Genomic DNA, 21,009 nt, shown 5'->3' with positions numbered 1-21,009 from the left:
AACACGGTTCATAAAAACACATTTCCAAAGGGTTTCCAGAACAACCTCTAAAACCCGATTCCGTGGGCAACGGGCAGAGGGTTACGATTGCGAAAGGGAAGGTTTTTGCATTGTACACTGATTTCAACATTTCATTTCATCCAGTTGGGATTTAAGGTAGCAATTAGCGAATGAAGTGCCCCAAGGGGGTAAAGAGTTCTTTGCCGTTCGTTCGAAACACCGGTGGAGATGCTGAGACAAGGGAAGGAAGAGAAGCTTCGGATAGCACCGCGGTAAAAGGAAGCTGCCTTTGGCTACCAGTCTTTGGCATCACTTTTTTTTGTTGCGAAATGTCCTGCCCGATTGGGGCCCATGATACTACAAACGGATGGAGTCAAAACGTACTGCAATTGCACATTGAAAAGCGAAGAATGATTGCTGCAGCATAAGAACGACACAAAAAATGAGGATATTAACAGCGCACTGATGTGCGGCAAAATGTGTAAGCGTGTAGTACCAACATGCTAATTAGCATTACCATTATCAAAGGGCTTTTATAAACATATCATACCATTATCAATTAATTACGAAAACTGTTATCGAACGAATCGCCGACCTGTGTCCGGCACAAGACGCTACCCGGTGCCTTATTTAACCGTTTTTTTTGGTTAGCGGGCGCGATATTTGTTCAAGGTTTTTAAATCGTGCGATTTCTTTGATTCGATTCCGGTTGATAGCTCGGTGGAAATGGGAAAAGGGAGTTGTTTTTTGTTGTTTATTAACCAATCGCTCGATTGCATTATCATCGGCAATTATTTGCGCAACAGACAAGTGTCCTTTCGGTAAACTCCGTTATTGCGTACCTACGGATGACTGCAATTGCATCGTGGCCATCTCACGCATACTCACGCCAATCAGTCGGATGCCCAATACACCAATCGGTATGGGTGCAAATTAAGGGATTCATAATTGAATTTGTATAATTTACCAGTGTGATAAAAACGAATGTACGCCCTTGCATGGGTGGGATATCGACATAGCTTCCTTGCAGTAGTTGTAAATTTGGCCACATAAAGAATACACCGATGATGATTGCGTTGATTACGATGAATGTTTTGTAGCCCCAATCATTGCATGGTTGGTTTTTTATTTTCTTCTCCACTTTTTTTCATTACTTTTCGCAAAGTAAGTAAGTAAGTGAAGGAAACCCCAACACTATTCGGGTTCGGCCGGAAGATTAGTTACAATTTCATGCTCGCTGACACTTCATCAAATTATAATCAAAAAGTTGATTTATTTTTTCGTACACCAAAAAAAGTCAACGAATTGGATTGGCTCAATCTAGGGTGAAGTTTCACCACCAGATACAAAGGAAGAATTTTGGATATTATACTCCTTTTTTTCTTTAAGCGAATTACCATACAACGACCAATCAACTGGGTCGATTGTGGATTACAATCAAACGGCTGTCATAATTAGACGTGGAAATTCAAAGTTCGTGTCGGATAAATGAAATCCGAGGGCGAGGGTTAAATCGTGTCTCCGGCGCATCCTTAATCCTGAAGGCAATTATTTTCACAGCAAAAAAAATATAAAATTACCCATCAACGTCACCAATCAGATGCTAATGCAAACTATTTGCTTTAAATGCAATAATGTGCTCCAGAAAACGATAATTTCTTACAACAATTGACGGAGATTGAACGTTGAAAAATTTGTGCAGAGAAACATTTTTTAGTCGTACAACTAATTTAAAACTATATTCGAGATATTTCGTACGACTTAGTGTGACGCGTTTAATAACTGAATTATTTTTCACTCCCATTCCAAAAAAAGAGAAGCTGGTTCTTGTTTTTGCGCCTTAAAAGTGCTAAAAATTATACATTCAAGCCATAAATCAACAGACATTAGTTGGTCTATAATGTTTGCATGTAATAACTGTTGTTCGGTGTCGGGTAAGAAACGCACATCGTACTGGACACAATTTCAACCCTTGCAAAACATGTGCCTACAGTCTCGAGTACGGGAATCGAGTAGCGCGATTCAGCTACTAATCGGGCAGCGATACCGCAATCAATCAATAACAACATAAATTTTATTATTATTATTAAATCTCCATGCGAAACTGAGCGTTTCATAGCGCGGTCAGGCACGTATTCGCGTCAACAGCTTCATTTTCATGCAAAATATATTTTAAGAAAGGAAGGAAATGCGTCGCAAAAAAAGGAAAACATCGTTGCACCACAACTTTACCTTCAATGCCCAACAAACACGGTAGCATTGTGACCCACGTGGGAATGATAGTAATTATGCTAATCGATAACACTTTTATGCTCCATTTTTATCGATCCCTAATAAATATCCCCCAAAGGTAGTAGGGGATGAAATTAAGAAAAAAGAAGAGAAAAAGTTGGACACCAAAAGCATAAGGTGTCGAAAATTGATATATTTAAGCGAATGGTATACAGAATGAAGGAAGTCTTCGTTTTCGGTCACCAATGAACCATTCGAAGTGATCGATCATCGAACGATTGATAGCTTGTCGATACATTGCCACGTCTAAAGATAGTTGAAATATATTCCCCATACTCTACTGGTAGTGTTTTTCTTTATAAGTTCACACTCATTTTAAGACTCCCGTCAGCTCTTCGATTTTCTTCATGTCCATTTTGTGGGGGATAATATTTTTTACGTAAGAAACAGTAAAGGAACAAAAAGTTTGGTACAGAAAAAAATGTAAAATATAACAGAAAAAAACAACCGATAGAAGAGATTCCAATGTTTCGCGTTCCAATACCGCGTGTAGCCTTGGGCGATCCGTTATATGTTTTACCACACACCGTATTTCTTACTCGCCTTTTGCACCAATCTACATCAATCCTGATGTGCTCCCGGTAACAGGGAGACGCGTCCGGTCCGATCGAGACGAGACCGACCTTAAGCAGTCTCGCTGGTTCGCCCTGGCCAAACTAATTAGTAGGTTGAGGTAATTTCTTATGTTATAGGTATCGACATACTATCTTTCCGGTCGATATACGACGCTTTTGCACCGTGTGCGATCCGTCACTGTACGGGTCAGGCAAGTTATCAGCCATTCAGCCAGGCTGTACGGTGGTGTGTGCGGCAACCAAAAAAATAAAAGAAGCAAACAACAAACTCCGTTATTCCTTTCTGGTACATCCTTTCCCGCGCACGGCTCAGGTTGGTCGCAACTGATTGCGAATGTTACAACTTTGTACCATAATTTACTTTAATTTTCTGCCTCACTCAAAACTGATACCATTTGGCAAGGGGGTTGAATAATTTGTTGATTTTAAAGCTCATTGCACCCCGTTTATCGTGATCGTATGAAGCTAGGGAAGTTTTACCGTTGTACGAGTGTGTTCCGATTGTACTTATGTTGTTTTGTATGCAAAAATAAACAAATTTTCAATCATCTCACAGTCAGGTACATGCACATAGGCGATGTTAATTCATTTCGGTTAACATCGTGGTTGTATATATTGAAGGGGTGTAATTTAAAAGCGCAACTTTCCCAGAATAATACTATCATAATACATATTACGTTTGACCTTGCATGTTTATTTGCGTTAAGGTTGAAGAGAATTAAAACATTTAAAACTAATTCCTTTTTGCTACGATTAAAAATGTTCAAAGTTTTTTTTTGTACCTTTGTCATTTTTTAAACATTATTTCATAATTTTTAAGTAATACCTTTTAAAATAATCACATCAAACGAAAAAAAATGAACAGCGATCAAAATAATATAATTTGCAGCGATAGTGATCAAGTGATTTCAATGCGCGATGCACAAGAAACCCCAACAATCTCCACTACAAACACACGCAAAAGGGCTGCTTCTTGATAATGTTATTTTTTTCTCGCTCTGCTCTGTCCCTACACAAAAGCAAAATGTTATGATTTTTGTCACCGTAAGCTCACGCATCGTACAAAAACGCGTGCCACACGAGCGACACCAGAAGGATTTGCACACTCGAAGAACAATCCACACCAGACGACGGACGCGTTCCGATCGGGCAGTTGTGGGGATATTCAAGAGCGTGAAAAAGTTCCGTTCGCATGACAGTTTTAGGCGGCAGTTAAATGTTCACACCCCACCAGCAAAACCGCAACAGTTACAATTGCCCAGGTCGGTGACGGCAACGGTAGCTGCTGGGTACAGCAGCAATTCATCCCGGGTGCGCGTGAGCGTGTGCTGGTTGGTTCGTGATTTTGTAAAGTTAAAGCGCGTAACCTGCTAGAGTCACGCAAAAGGTATGGCACGCACGATGCGGACCGACCCCTGTGCGCCACTGTCCCACGTAATGTGGGGCAACTATCCTTTGGTTGGGTGCCTTCCCATGTTATTTCCACGGAAACCTACTCCTCTCGTATCCTGACCAGCGCACCGTAAAAGACGACGAACCTTCCCGGGTACGGATGGCAAAGATGATGATGTGATTGCAATTGATTCCTGACCGACGCGGCACGCGTACCCCGTTGCAATCGTGGGGTGCTTTTCTTTTTCCGTTTTTCCTTTCCAAAAATCCGAAGGAGGTGAACTGGACCCAAAAAAAAACTCCTTCTAAGAGGTTCGCCGGTGAACCGATCGTGAATTCAAATAAATCGACCATCCGCACGTGACCACTGATGGGGTTTTGGGGGACATGGTGGGTAAGTGGTCTTTCCAGACGATCAATGAATTGGCGGCGTTCGTCGTCATCGTCAGGAGAAGGAAGTTTCTGGCGCCCATACACATCAAAGATTTCGTTTGTTGTGGAAGGTGATGGTTTGTGGATGAGTATTGGCGTGTTTTTTTTTTTTTTTTTGTTGAACTGTGTTCCTCACTTTACTCTAAAAATCGGTAATTTTTACCTCACACTCTCACGTGACGAAGGAAATTGAAATTAAGATGTGAACACACAACACCGTGTTCGATATTCCGTTTCTTGCCTTTTAAAAGCCGTTTGGAGCTGCAGCGTTTTTGGCTCCTCTGGTCGATGAATGAAAATTGCAAATGAATGAAAAACCACTCGTGACCGACAAACAGAACGTGCCGCTGACACGCGGTTTGAACCGATACGTACCGAGCATTTAATGAGCAACGTTTCGAACATCGGTCCTGGTTGTGCCGAAGATTATTCGTGACCAGCAGAGATGCCATTGTTTTCTAACTCTAATATTTACAATTCAGTTAAAGAAAAAACAAAACAAAACAGGAAACTTTATCAAATACCAAGACACGTTTATTGTGGTGAAATGTGTAAACTATCGATAGCAAATCATTTCGACACCGTTGGTATGTTGTTTGTCATTCAAACGTGAATTTGATTTTTTATTATTGGTACCTGCAATCATTTCCTTTTTACTCTATGCTTCGTTTACGGCAATACTACAACTGCAACTGTTGGACAGCACAACATGTAGTTAATGCTTGCCGTTTATCGTTTATTGATTGATTTTAAATTAAATGCCATTTTCCGATGCGTTCTGTTTCGTTCGTTTTCTGTCTTGTTCTTTGTTCGCTATCAATTTCTTAACCGATTCCAATCAATACCAACTACAGTGGCAGAAGAAATGGCAGAAGAGCGAACCATCTCAAATAAAACAAAAAAAACAACTGCGAGATTGACATTATGTTTTGTGAGGAGATGATGCTCCGTCGCAATTCCCGACGGGGTTGTTCTGTGGTACGTTTTAAAGCGAACCCACCGATGGCAACTTGATGTGCAGGGAAAGTTGCGGAGAACTCACTTGCTCACACAACCAAAAAAAAAATCGACCCCAACATAAGAACAAATGTAAACATTATTGAGAAATAAAATCAAAACGGACACGGACACTTATTGCAAACGCCGGTCACCGATCGGGTTTTTTGCGGTGTCACTTTTTCTCATTTTCTTCAGCCCCAACGTTGCCCTTTCGATGACTATTGGTACGATTTTGCTTAAGCCAGGCAATGGGCAATGATGTCTCCACCGTCGGTATCCGTCACATCGGATGCTTTTTGATCGGTTTTAATTTTCCTCCAGATGCCAACAGGCCCTTTGCTAACCCTTTTTTGCGAAGTTGTGTTTCTTTGAGATAACTGCAATTTTCTGCATCGCATAACTCTTTGGCGGATGGGGAAAGAAAGAGCATTTGGTGGATCGTGTGTTATGTTTTGCTTCATTCTATTCGATGTAATTTTGCGGTTCCCTGTCATGTTACTTATGGGTCAACGTGTTTATTTTTTGACAGATTTTTTCTCCTTCGTCTTCTCTTCTCTACCGTCCCTGTTTTCCATCCCGGTGTTCCATCTCTGCTTGATGAGCGCGCGAAAAGACAAACGCGCAAACCATAAAGTGCATTCCGTCGGTAATGTCAACGGCACACCAACTGTTCGGGACGGTAGCACAGGACGAGATGGGTTCCGTCACCGTAGTCCGGCGGTTTGGTATAGTGTGAGGGTGCACATTGGTAAGCACACATAATGATCGCACACAAAGGTCGTTATAATCATTAGTGGAATCGCGCGACAAAACCGGTGGGGTAACCACGAACACGGTAGATGGTGGTGGAAAAAAAAAACATTCCAACGGTTTGTGTCCCATCCGTTTGGATATTTCGACCCCGAAAGCATCGGAAAAGTGCATTCTGGTGAAGAAGTCGCCCGTGGAACGTACCAATGGATGGCAGCGAAATGATTGGGTATTATTATGTGCGATTTATTGGAAATTTAATGATCTTCGCAAAAAGAAAGAAAGAAAAAACATTGATACAACGTATGAAAAAGGTGAACACGGGGGTAAATAAATGGATTGGTAGAGCGTAAAAAGAAAATAAATGGAAGTCAAACACGGGGAGAGAGGAGAAGAAAAAAAACATACCGCCACACGAAATCCTGATGCACAAAAAGGTGATTTTAATGACCGGTTTTACGACGTTCCGAGCACCGATTTGTTGTGTTCCCGTTAGCGGGGAGGTGGGTACCGGGCGGGTAAGTCAATGCTTTTCAGCAATGGAAAAACAAACTCGCAAAAGATTTAACTACACCGGTACGATCATTGCATCGTTCCGCTTGGATAGAGAATTTCGGCAGTGAAAATATGCCAACGTACAGATGGGAAATTGGCGAATTGCTGTCTCTCTACTCTCGATACATGCAATTTGTTGCAACCGTTGCTCGTTTACAGGACAGGACATTATTGGTGATTTTTGTTGAATATTGGATATGGAAAATGTGGATTTCATTTGAGACGATAAAGATTTGTTGCAGATAAATTGACAAATATTAAGGGAAATTATTATCCACGAACCTGGCGAAGCGCTCCTTGTCCTGCACGTTGTCTTCGTCCATTCTGTTGTATTTGTTACCACTGGATGTATCCTCATCAGACCTGAAAAAGAAAAGGAAAGAAACATTTAAAAAAGCTGTTAAAACATAATTGAAGAATTGAGAAGATATTTCACTATTAAAAATTATTGATTAATATTGTAGTTATTAAAGACATTCGGAGGATATTCGGAGAATTTTTTGACGATATTCGGAGAACATATTGAAGATATTCGGAGGATATTCGGAGAAGATATTGACGATATTCGGAGGATAATCGGAGAAGATATTCAAGATATTCGGAGGATACTTTCCAATAAAGGAGTCCCAAATCAAGAATACTACACCAACATGGAAAGAGCTTTAGATCATTACTTCAGCCTTTTACTCCAACGAGCATCAAAATATGCCTAGAAGGCAGTAAATACAAGAAGCACGTGTACCATTTCATAAGGACTTTACCCAAAGGGTGGCTGAAACTGATGACGGCACGCGACACTAGAAATTATGATGCCTCTGGCCATTTTTTTTGCTTTAGCTTGTTGTATCCCTTGTTGTATCCCTTGTTGTAGCGATCGGTAGCCGTCAACGAAGCGTAGACAAGTGTACCCCGGTGCGAGCAGAAAGCATACAACTGAAAGCACACCAAGGTTTGCCCCAACCGATGATGGCGATGGACGACGATTGGTCTAGACATGCCAACAAGCGTACACTTGTAGGACTGCCGATTTCCTGACGGTCACGGTCACACACAATTACCCGTGTGGAGCACCCAAGCTATGTGTCGCAATGATGATTGACTAGTTAAGCAGGTGAATTGGATGCATGGACGCTGTTGGCTTCAGAAGATGTATTATTGCTTGAACCATGCACAAAAGGATTATGCTTTCCTGCGCATCACATCGTCTACAGCATGATGTTAGAATTTTCACGATAAATTAAACTTGCATTAGAATACATTACAGTGAGACTAGACAATTAAAGCCAGACAACGAGATGGAATGGTAACATCTTACAGAAGCTTCCGACGCCGCCTGTGCTGGTAAATCTGTGCGTCCGGACCCGGCGCCAAAAACCCCTGAGTCCCGCTTGTTGCAGTTCCCAAAAAAGGGAATCTTCCGGATATGGTGGTCGCTGCTGCCAGTATCCCTCCATCCGCCACTTCCACCGTGTGTTTCGTTTTGTGCCGACGCAATGCAAGTACGCCGGATACCAAGACGACAGTGCTTATTAGGGCACATCGTACGGGGCACATTGTATTAATTATGAAAATTCGCGATCCCCATCCCGTACAGAGATGGTACGGTATAAAGCGAAACCGAGGCAAGCAGCAGCCTTCGCTCAATTTTTAAAAAGGTGGCAACGACTCGACAAACCAGGCCGATTGCATCCTTGGCGTAACGGATACGCGTACGGGACGGGAAACTTTACGCAAAGCGACATCACACTACCGGCCGACCAAAGGGGTGACCACCACGCCGGCCAGATCCTTTCGCCCGCGGACTCGCGGTGTGGTTTAGCGTCAGCAGTTATGCGCTTTGCGGCGAGACGAAAGAAATAAATGTGCTAATTTAATGAGCAAAAATGCGCCACTGGGAAGTCGGAAAAAAATACAACCAAGCAACCATCGGTCGCAACCAGTTCCTGCTCGAAACGAAAGGAAACGTGTCGCGTATCCTCGGACAGGGTAGACGGATGCCGCAGGGAACGCTGGTGGGAAAAGAAAAAGTAATAGCACCAAGCGCAAAAAAACCCTTCTTTTGGATGCTTACAGACCGGAACGGTGAGAAGCGCATAATGAACAAATTTTCCCGATAAACTAAAAGGAAAAGGAGTAAGGGAGATAGTAGAAAACAAAACAACAGCAAAAAAAAACGAACAGCCGCAAACATAAACACAAAACAAACTGAATTAATGATGACAGTACGCTAGCGCAAGAAGCAATTAATCATTTCTCCTAAGGAGTCGCCAATTTCTTTACACGGCGTGGTGCGTCACATTTTTGGGTTTTAGGACAAGCGTGCCGTTTTTTTATGGACTTTTAAGGATATTCTGACATTATGACCGCGTTTAACTTTTACGAGACAGGAGTTTGCTTTTTTTGTTTTTTTTTTTTTGCTGAAACGGACAGTGAGCAGTGAGTTAAAGCATTGTGCTCCACAACAAACTTGGATAGGGGTAGATAAATTATGATGTGCCATAGATGCGATAAAAGAAATATATTCCAGTATCAGGAATGTACCAGAAAGCGAGAGGACATTTGGTTGATACGGTACACTGGTGGAGCTTACATTTCAATTTCGACATAAAACGACAAACTGATTCGTTCTACCTTTTCTGGTTCGGTTTGGGTTACGGTTTGCAACGATGACCATATGGAAGAGGACATGCAATATGAACGTTTCCTGAAGAAAGAAAAAAAAACAGGCGTGCGTAAAAAGCATAGCAAATTGCATCGATTATGTTTAGCTCTTGACCCAAATGGACAGTACCCAACGTCATTTCTCGGGTCCTTCGTCCAATGCTCTAAGCGTGAGGGGATCTGAGACACAATACACGCGTGCGACAGCTGAGTGTTATGCCGTACGACGACGTGCGTCAGACATGCTGTGGCAGAGGCGCAATTTCAATTAATTACAGCTGGTCTTGAAGATGGGCCGTTCCTAGTCTGGGACAGGTTCTACGGTGGGTCAATTTTAGATCATTATTGTGCTTGGTTTTTGAAGAAGAACAGTAAAACGATCCATCTGTTAGCTCGGTGTTAAGATACGTTATATTGAGGAGAACTCTTTCTTTTATTAAGCTTTAAAATTCCTGAGGTAATACAAGCACTTACTTAAGAGGTTATTAAATTTCACTTTCTGTCAAGCGTAAATCCCTTTTTCATGTTTATCATGACTCAAAGACTTAAATACCAACAAAGAAAAAGTAAAATCATCGAAAGAAATATTTCAAAAATTCTATTGACAGGTTAAATGAAGCAGAACAACGTTCCAACTCGATGATTCCGATTCACTTCCGAAGGCAAAGACTTCTCGGACAGCAAAAAACTAATCGATGGAACTAATGTACGCGGTTACCATAATAGAACGTGCGAGGCACTCGCCCTGGGAGCAGGGGTCCCAGAAGGGTTCGCGGGCAATTTGCGAGTAATTGAATCGATGATGAATGAACAGAGTTGCCCAAAAAAAACACAAGGAAGGTAAGTGCCGTGTGCCGAGCGCACTCGAGTGCGAATGGGGTTCTACTAATTAATGTTTGGCCCTAAGCAATACGACTGCTGCTCTGCCAGGTTTCAGGCTTTTAACCCCTTGGGTCGGTACATGGTAGATGACTACCACAAGTTCCCCTTTTTTCTTATCACTGATCAATAGGTCTCTTCAAACCTTGAACCTCTTTCGCACTATTGGAGTGTAATTTCAATAAGACCGTTAATTAAAATGTCCAAAAATTTCACTCTCCCGTACAAAACCGTTCACCTTCAGCAAGGGGGGGGCAGCAACTCGAGTGATTGAGCGTTGGCCCTGAAATGGCAAACCTTCTCTTGGGTGAGAAGCTTTTCCCTTTTTGTTTTTTGGGTGCTTTCGAGACTTCTCGGAACCGTTTTCACCCCGAATAAAATGGTGACCGGAAAAAGCTGCTTCAAGGTTAAATTTGGTTTTTCCGTTTTTTTCTACCGGCGTTACGGTTTTCCTTGCAATTAACCAATTAATTGCTGACGGCGGCAGTACCGCCGAGGTGTTTGTGCGCCAACGAACGAAAAGGTTTCTGGTTCATGAAAAAATAGGGTGACGCGACCACACCATTGTATTAGTCGCGGTACTTGAATTTTGCAATTGAACCCAAACACAATTGAAACGAAGTGGTGTCTCTCTCGTTTTTTTTGGTGTGTGTAAAGACGACAACCGTTGGCCCAGAACGAAGTGAAAACCGCAACCGAGACACCGTTCATTATTTAATTTAAATTATTCAATTACAGTAACCTGTACGCCCTTTTCTTCGCAGCAAAAACGGCCGTTGGAGGCAAATGGTGCATCTTTTTATCGTATTGGTTGTGTGAGATATAATTCAGTACTTGTATCGCTAGTGAGTGTAGAAACAGTCACAAAACTACAACTTGGCGTCGGATCGTATTCATCCACTCAAATGAAGTTCAATGACGAAAAAGGGAATCGTCAAATGATGGCGTATCTATCTCGTTGACGAAAGCGATACAATGAGTGACGCACGAATTAATTACGATCAATTAAATCGTTCTGTGCATGATGATCGTTTGAAAGTGAGCTTTACGGATTACTGATTTGTAGAATTGGCATCGAATCGAGAACACGACAACGATGCCATCATGGGTTTTTATCGATAATACGTCAAGAATATGACGTCAAATAGCGCTAATTGGTGGTTGATGACGGAATGGTAAATTTCGCCTTTTATTGTGCAATATTACATATTAGTTATGAAGGAAAATGTTTTGCTTCTTCAATTCTACGGTTTCTGGGATTCTGGTATACTTAACGGAAAAAACGGTATAGATTTCAGCTCGCCTGCGCACCGAGTTAATATTCTACCGTGGAACAAATTCTTCCACAAACATTGTAAAATTAAACACACCACTTTACCTAATTGACATTGCTTTACGTTTCTCGATCTCTGCCCGGTTGCAATCGGTGTATGAAACATTCCAAATTTTCACCGTACCGCCGTTGTTTTTTAAAAACGCCGCAAACACGGTTTGATGATGATGGGCACGACGATTACGCAATTACAACCCATCGAACAGTCGGAACACGATCGTCCAGGCAGCAGAACGCCACACGGTTTTTGGGCAACGGGACGCATAAAGCACCGCCCGAAGCATGCTGCCGAGTAGCGTACCGGGTCCGGGGGGGACTCCAGCCAGCAGCAAAAATCGATCACGCACACACAACATCGGGAGGTCATCCATTAACGTGGATGCCGGAATGATACTTTCACATTCCACCAGGCCAAATGACAACTGGTCCCGGAGGTCGACAGGGATAAATGAAAAGGAGATTTTTGAGGCGTGGTGGTAATTATGTTTCGTGTTTAATATTTCACCGTCCTCCGTCTCGGTCACTTTTCATGTTGGATGGTGCATCTTGAACGCACTCACATTGCAACCCCGATTTAAAATTGCATATCTATGTGTGTCGATGTTTTATTATCGAATCACCGAATGCCACCTATCTGAGGTTTTTTCTTTACCCTGCTGTGGCTCGTTGTTGTATTGTTTTTTATTTCATTCTTCACTCCACTCACAATGGTGAAACATTTTGTTGCAGCCGGTAATTCAAAGGACGATTTGCCGACCAACGATCGCTCACCCCAGTACGATGCATCTTTCCGGTGTTTGATGGTAGTGTGGCATCAGCATCAGAGATCGAGTCCTGAATTCGCAATGAGTCTCCGCCACACATCACACCGTAACCACGGAACGCCTCAAGTTGGTATTGGCTGGTCATTGCTTTTACGGCAGCAATTTCCCAACAGAGGCCAAATGTTCACTCCCGGCGAAGGTTGTGAATTACGCGCTTTCGAGAAATATTTGTACTATGGTCCGATTGGACCATGTTGCCATTCGCAGGTGAATGGAGAATTAGTCAACCATCAGATGTGGAAGAATATGTACAATGGTGGATCTTTACTTCCGTGATCCTGGATGACTTATTTTAGGAGTTATTCGAATTGTATTGAAATCAATAGACGATCAGTATTAATAGATCATTATACCTGCACGGGTTGCAGTTCTGGATTTCATTGAGATATTGCTATTGCTAACTATTGAAGAAATTTGAGAGTTAATCGAGCGTGTCGTCCTGGATGAATGATGATTCTTCAAACTGCATCAAATCCATCTGACAGCAGGAATAGTGATTGAATGTTGTTATTTATACTATCTAAGTATAACAATGCATTCCGTCGCCGTCTCTTCAATCATATACAAAAGCAGAGATCTCCACAAAGTTGTCAAACAAAACCAAAAAAAAGAAGAAAAAAAACACACTCCATTTCGTAACGACGATATCCACAACTGGGGAAGTGGTCAAGATTTAGAGAGCAATTTTTTGTTGCTACAAACAATTCCAACAAACAACAAAAAAATCTCAACCCAAAACAACTGCCGATGACAGGCACGTTCTCATTTGTCATCCGAAACAATGAGGTCAAACACGTTCTGGCCGAGTGCGTTCCATTCGAGAAGACCCCGTCGGACCCAAAATATCGTTCCGAGTGGTTCGGAAATATCTTCGGGCCCCTTATACATTTACAAGCTTGCAAGTTTTTATCCGTTTCGATCGTAAACACTTCGGTAAATTCGCGAACTGTCTAATACCCTGGGTCTTAAATGTGTCCAAAGTGTCCAATACACTGATGTTCCGATTGAGTGCTTCAAACACAGGCACTTTTGGGTACAAAGTTCGCGTGTAGCAAATGTATCGGGGTTAGAAGAAGATAGTTACCAAGATCTGATGGATATCTTTTTTTGCCAAAAACTTTGGGAAAAACTTGTTGTTTCGTCGAAAGAAAAAAAGATGCTTCCATTTTTGCTATATTTTAAAAAATAATTTATTTCAAATGCTACATAAAACAAATTAAGTTTAAACTGAGTCAAATATAAATTACACAAGCTTTCCTCAAATGCAAGATTGTCAGCTTAAACACGTATACCCGGTGCAATGGAAAAAAAATTACAGTAAATGCGTCAGTTTCATTTGTAATGAAATTACCGTTAACAAATCACAAATTGGTTTATTATTCGCATTTGGTAGAAATTTATTATCATTACGCCATGTTGCGGTTTGGCCGAGTCCGCACCCCGTACAACGGGACCATGGTACACCACACTGTAAGACCACTTTGCCCAGATTGATGCAAAAACGCTGGCCAGTGCAGTTGAAGCCTATCGCTGACCGCGAAACCGCGCACCATGTGTAGACTCTGTCATTGCCGAGGCTCGATTCTTGAAGGGTTTTGTTTTCCGCTTCGTATTTTCCGTCCATCCAGTTTGGACATCCAGGCAGCTTCCCTCGATGCGCTGCTTCTCAACCCCCAGCCGCAACCATGCTGCATCGTTCGTAATTTGTAATTTTGTGCAATTTTTGTAAATGCATAATCGATGCAATCTGCTCGGTGGTGGAACTGTGCGCGAAAACGATCATCTGCGGACGGTGGTGGCTGGGAATTGGAATGACAATCATCATCATCATGAGCCTAATTCCAATGCGAACACGGCGATAGGGAAGAAATCGGCAATAGCTGTGTACCGTTTTTTTCGTATTGTGCTTGCGTTTTATTTCCTTTATCAAGACACTCCGCAAACCTGAACACTTCAGCCTTGTGCCGGAAAGATGTGGTAACGCTAGGTGCCCCTGTCGATAATGATTCACCAACGTCCCGAGAGCTCCAAGATCATAATGTTCATTTATGATATGAATGACCTTCGCTCTTCTGTTTCTGCTCGTACGTTTTGTGTGTGTTTCTGTTCATTTCGCAAATCGAAACATCAAAACAACACAGCGGCAATGTTGGGCAGGAAAAGTGGCAAATATCGGAACGTGGGGAGGGCGAAAAAATACAATCGAAATCGACACCCATTGACGATCATGATTTTTTCCCGCCATCGTCGCGAACCACGAGCACAACTGATGGCAAAATAATGGTGCGGAATAATTTCATCGTAATAATTATTATTAATATTGCATACATGTAATCAGCACGAGCGGTTTGACGCTGTGAGAGCTTTATTCTACCTTCCTGATGTCTAATAGCGGCGAGGTATGCGCGGCTAGAGTTGAATATCGACAAGAATTAATAAAAAAAGAAACATTTATATTGTAATTACTTATTTTCAAAACAAAATCTATCGATAGTGACTCATCAAATTAAACTGTTTACAGATTTTGCAATCACTTTATTAAGTTTGTAAATCATAAAAAAAAAATCCACATACACTGGAAATTCAACAAAATTAGCTTCATAATGGCGCGAAATGTATTTTTTTTCGTCAGCATTTATAAAGGGCTTTAATGAGAGCGTTTCCTTCGATGCAGACGGACATTTTTCTCGCGCACAAAAATTTGCTATCCGTGGGCACAAAAGGAAAAGGTCAAAATGATGATGAGAAAAAAAAACGCGGCATTTGGTGAAAAACAAAAATAATAATACCAAAAACAGTGCCGATGAGTCGTTAGTACATGGTGGAATGGTGGGAAAAGGCACCGTCGGAACAAATGGCAAAAAAAACCGGGGAACCTTATGGAATCATTACCGGGCGTAACGAATCGACGGAAATCGAAATAAGAGAAACAGACAGAAAAACCTCACAGGCATGGTGAGCGTCTGTGGTCTCTCCGGACGGGAAAACAATTATCGTGCAACGTTTTGCCGTCGTCACTGAAGCTCTGGGTACATTTGAACAAAGATGCAAAAATCGTTAAGATCTTCCTAATGTGTCTACAGGTATGAGTGGATAAAGCGTTAAGAAAATATATTTTCATAACAAAAATAGCATCACTATGAGAGTTCGAGTTTGAATTCGTGACAGTATCATCGAGCAATAATCGAGACATCAGAGCGACAATCCAAATGAAATCCAATCCATATTACAAATAATGAGTCCACACCTAAAATCCCATTCCGGGACCGATTTCTCCAACATCGATGAGGTGTTCTAAAGTCTAAAACAAACATTTTATCGCTTTCCCGATATAGGTAGACACAATGAAACACGTGCATGTCCCGGGAACCGCTTTACGAGTGGAAGTGAGAGCCCTAAATAGTTGATCACTTTCAACAGACACCTTCATTGGCGTCCATCGTACTAAAGAGGGGTAACATGCTGGCTGCTGTCCCTTCTTGTGCAACGAAGCAACGAACACAGTAATTGTTTGCATATCTTGTTTATTATGATTATTATATGAGCTGAGCTTTACTCACCCGGGGGAAAGACTCCGGAGTACGGAGTTGAAGTGTTAGCATTGGACAATAATACATCCCCATCCCTGCATGTTGTTTTTCCGCCGGGTTTCACCCCGTTTTTCCGGTAGAACTGCACAGTGGACGGTATTTTCATCGCCCCCAAAAGCAATGTTGACGGTCGACTGTCGACACTGACACGGTCGTGCTGCTAGGCCGGTCAACAAAGGTAGAACAACCGATGACACATGATCTAATGGAGGCATACACACATTCGACGAGACCCGATGACTGACTCGATACCGGTCAAATGGGTACCATTGCAGAACGCACTCTTTCCCGGACTCAAAACACCCGATGCCCGGGCGGGCATGTATGATACGCTTCGATGGCCCCCAAGGTGGGTGTTGTTGCATTTTCTTGCAAACGAATCCCCGGTGCTGCTCGTGACCGAGTTAACCTGCTGCTGCACAACGGTAATAAAAGGGGTGGGATTGTCATTCTGGTGCATGTGCAATGATTTATTTATTAGTTATGACACACACCTAGATGGACGGTACCACCGTCACACCGTTCCGGACGGACAGCTCAGACAGAGACTAGAACGGACACGGGGACGGAGGAGATGGGCAAAATTTACTTTCTCTACCCCCAATCGGTATCAAAACGTTCGAGACACATCGTGACCGACCTTTCATGTTCGTTGTGACGAAATGAAGAAATGTCCAACGTGGACGAGGTGAAAAATGTCTGCACAAAAGGTTTTAACGTTTAGCGGCCATCGCTAGGCGGAAAATGCGTTTCGCTTCTTCGGGACCCATCGTTTCTCGCTGTACAAACAGACCGGCCGTATTTTCCGTACTGTGTGAAGGGTTGGTCTTCCCCCTTCGGAACGCACATGGTTCAATATCTGGGTAGCTTGGGCACACGGGACCCGGAGTTCCAATCGACCGCACGGCTAAATCCGATGGACGTGATAATAGCTTCGATTGAGGACTCATTAATAATACACACAGGATATACTAGTTCGCGCCGGATAATACAGACCCGTATCGCGCCGTCCGGTATTTGGTGTGACATGATCGAACAGTTTGCAAACGCTACTAAATGGTAATGTCAACAACAAGTGAAACACTGGAGCGTTGGAATTTGAAACCGGAGGAACTTTTTACGGCTAATTTCCTTTTTGCATAAATAATTTTCCATTCCATGAGACGATTAACTTGTTTTTGCACATTTTGATAATTAAGTAAATTTGAAATAAATGGGGCTTTATTTAATTTACATGACTCTTTATCACAAACTATATCAAAAATAATACATTTTTCTTCAAAGAATTTTTTTTCGAATAAATCATTTTGTAAATCTCTTTTTGTAGGATACTAAACAACCTTTTACAGCAATATTTCTACATAAAATTGTATCTGTCTGTAAATATAGAACGAGACACACCATAAATGTTTGTCGTACAACATGGTAATCAATATTTATTTATGTATCGCAGACAATGGACGTTTGTTATTTTTACTACGTCACACACAAATTTGCACAAATTGAGACGAATTGCATGAACAATGTAACGATCAAAGAAAATTCGGTCTCCACGTTTTGTTAACCTCCCCCCCCCATTCCAGTTCATCAGTATTCCGTAAGATGAAGCTATCAGCACACAAATAAATTATATTTCAATGGTAGAATTAGAAATTTTATACCCATTCTTCACAAAGCCACTATCGAAAAGCGAAAGAAAAGGTAGCGCTTCCTTATACGTGTACAACAAGTACAAATGGCTCGATGAAGATCACACGATAGTAGGAAAAAAACATAACAATATAAATTGATGCCGGAGCAACCGAAGCCAGAAATAATAATGCTAATTTACATATGCTGTTCCCTGTTCGGCCGGTCCAGGCTTCCAGGCTTTTGTGCTGGGCAATGTGCGAGAACTGTGTTGATACAGCGATGAACATTTGCACCCCGTCCCTAGCTTTGGTTCCCATAATCCTTCACCTTTAACCATTTCTGCAGAATCCCTAAAGGTATGAGATAATCATGTAGTGCAACAAAACATAACCATCACTGTGCTGTGTATGGATGATGATGATTCCGATGATCGTTCTTGTGTCGATGCTGATGTAGCTGCTTTACGGTTACGTGTATGCATACATTTTTTTGTTTTTGGTTTTGTTCGAACGAAGCAAAAAACACAAGAACGCTGGTAACGAAGCGAATAGGAGGAAAAAAAACGCCATTTTTTCCACATATCCAGTATCGTACGCGTATGTGAGGGCCTCGACAAATCTAAAGCAGCTCCCGGTTTGGCTACTGGAGAGGGCAAAAAGAAAACACGGGGTAAAAAAATCGACAAAAAAAACCTTGCAAACACAGAAACGACCGAGAAAAATGCTGCATGTACGTTTCTTGTGCATCTTTCTCGTTGCACACTCGTTGTCTAGATACATGTGCAGAGTCCTTTTGCTTCTCAAGTGCTATTGAGGGTATCTGGGGAGCTTTCGTCCATGTCGATACCCACACCTTCGGATGTAACGGGGTTTTGGTTGGGAGTATAGTACAACAACAACAAAAAACTCTCCCAAACACGATGAATAATATCAAGTAAAATCCCAGCCACGCCGTTTAAGATGCACCCGAACACTGCTAAAACACAGCATTTGTGTCTCGGTGTTATAAATGCACCTTCCCTCATTTCCCGCAAAAGATAGCATAACACCACACGCAAACAGTGTGGGGTATGTAAAACCATAAATACGTTAGCGTAGTCTAAGCTTTGACACTTTTGTCTTCAAACCTCGCGGGTGTGAAAGAAGTCTCCAAATCACTATCAGATGGTTCATACTTCAGTATGGAAAATGCTTTTCCTTTTTTTTCGAATAACGTACAGCACCAAAAGCCGCGTAGCATGTTCGCTTACCAATAAGGTAATGAACATTTTCCACAAACGTTTTCGTATTCCACACTGAAGGATGCTGAATAGCATGAGGAAGCGAAAAAATAGCGTGTTCAAGCTATCTAGTACAACACTCTAGTGGAACAATTGTCTATGGCAATGGTAAGGATGCTGAGCACGCGAAACAACATAGTGGTAAAAAAAAACACAAGAAAACAACGAAAACGCTAACGAAAGACAGAGGCTAACATGCAGGGTAGCAGACCCCAGCCAGGAGAATTATGTGTATCGCACAATTTAAAGCACCATATAATAAATCTCCACCTGGAACAACGTCACCCAGGACCCAGGAAAGGGTGTTAGTACATTTTTTATCTTTCGCTTTATTTTCCATCACCTTGCAAAGCATCCTAAAGAGGAGACACACACATTGAACATCTACGGCTATAAGTTGCCTCCACACATCTATCGTAAGACTGCGGGGCGATTTATGCTACGATGTCATCTTCTCAACCACCAGGTTCCACAAGTTCCGCTACGAGTTTGTCGGTCTGCTTTTTTTTTGTCATACTTCCCCTTTTTTACGGGTTTTCTCAACATTCCCCATAACGCTCTTGTAGCCATCCTGCCGCCACTAGCAACCCGGGGGTTGACATATAGCAATCAAAAGCTACATCGAAAACACCCGCTCCAGACACGGTCCGGACGAACGGCAGCAGCTACAACCAGACCCGGAGACAAAGGTGCGAAAAGAAGGTGTGTCTCGAGACGGTTAAAAACGAACTGCAGCCCTGGTCGACTCGTGCACACAGGTATGAACGAACTCCACCCAAAAATCTTGAGGAACTGGCATCCATCCATCCGTCAGGGGTTATCATAAATCATATTTGCCGCTGGAAATCTCCACAATTAAATGAACCCGACGGGGCTATGAAACGCCGGAACAGGGAAACCAGGTGCTTTGGGAAAAGGTTTACGGAGTGTATGCTTTCAGATCGATGCGCCCGTAGGATAGGAAAGATGCACCTACCGAGGATTGGTGTGTGCGGCAAGAATTTTATGCTTACGAGAGCGCCCGACAGTGTCATAAAGCACCGAAAGAATAAAACCCGTGTGCGAGAGGTAAAACGAACGGCGATAGGATCAATTTTTTATTTCTTCCTGCCTTTTTGCCGCAATTCCTAATCCCTCGTCCCAAGAGGTATGCCATACGGCCGGGCATTATTTTCTCCTCTTTTTTTTTGCCTTATCGTCTGGCAAAACACAAAAGGATTTGGAAAAATTATGCTAATTTTTATTGGATTTTATTTTCCAACCACTTTCGCAGCAGTGCTTTCCTTTGATATCATTCCTGCGTCTGAAGCGCTGTCGGTGTTTGTGGCCCCGGCACAGAATAGTAGTCACCAGTTTTAGGGTAGACTGTCTGGCGGCGTTCAAGAACAACTGAGGAACCACTGAGTTGTGCGAGAGACTAAAAAAAAAGGTAAATAAAAGGCAAATGCAACCGAAAAGTTTTTTCTTCAGAAGAATAACATATAAACCACCTAATTCAAAGTTGGATTTTATTGAAATAATGGATCCTGATGAGATCCGTTCCTTCTTCGTTACCTATAACATTCACTTACTTAACAAAAATATTCCACTTTTCACTTGGAATAGAGTATTAATTTTCAAAGCGATCTCATGTTCTTGAACCTCAGTCTTCGGTCTAATATATCGTACCTTAACTCTTCGTTTTGGTTCAAGTAAGTCCTTAAAACCTAAAAGATCGTTATGGTCAGAAGAAATAGAGACTTGCTTTAGGCCAGAGGAACTTAAGTTCTTAAGATATAATGATTCCTAAAGAGCCTCAAGATATACTACAAGAGAT

General features: G+C 42.1%; 1 protein-coding gene across 19 annotated transcripts in view; it reads right to left on the bottom strand.

Moving 5' to 3' along the window:
• LOC125762841 (aryl hydrocarbon receptor nuclear translocator homolog) overlaps nt 1-21,009 on the bottom strand; it is a 196,042-nt gene that overhangs the window by 84,345 nt on the left and 90,688 nt on the right. For all 19 annotated transcript variants that reach the window (XM_049425378.1, XM_049425379.1, XM_049425381.1 and 16 more), the window contains one exon: nt 7,278-7,358. In XM_049425378.1, the coding sequence (XP_049281335.1) occupies nt 7,278-7,358 (81 nt within the window). The remainder of the gene's footprint in view (nt 1-7,277; nt 7,359-21,009) is intronic.

The sequence above is a fragment of the Anopheles funestus genome, chromosome 2RL (assembly GCF_943734845.2).
Source record: "Anopheles funestus chromosome 2RL, idAnoFuneDA-416_04, whole genome shotgun sequence".
Lineage (NCBI taxonomy): Eukaryota > Metazoa > Arthropoda > Insecta > Diptera > Culicidae > Anopheles > Anopheles funestus.
This window is presented reverse-complemented; position numbering and strand designations above follow the sequence as displayed.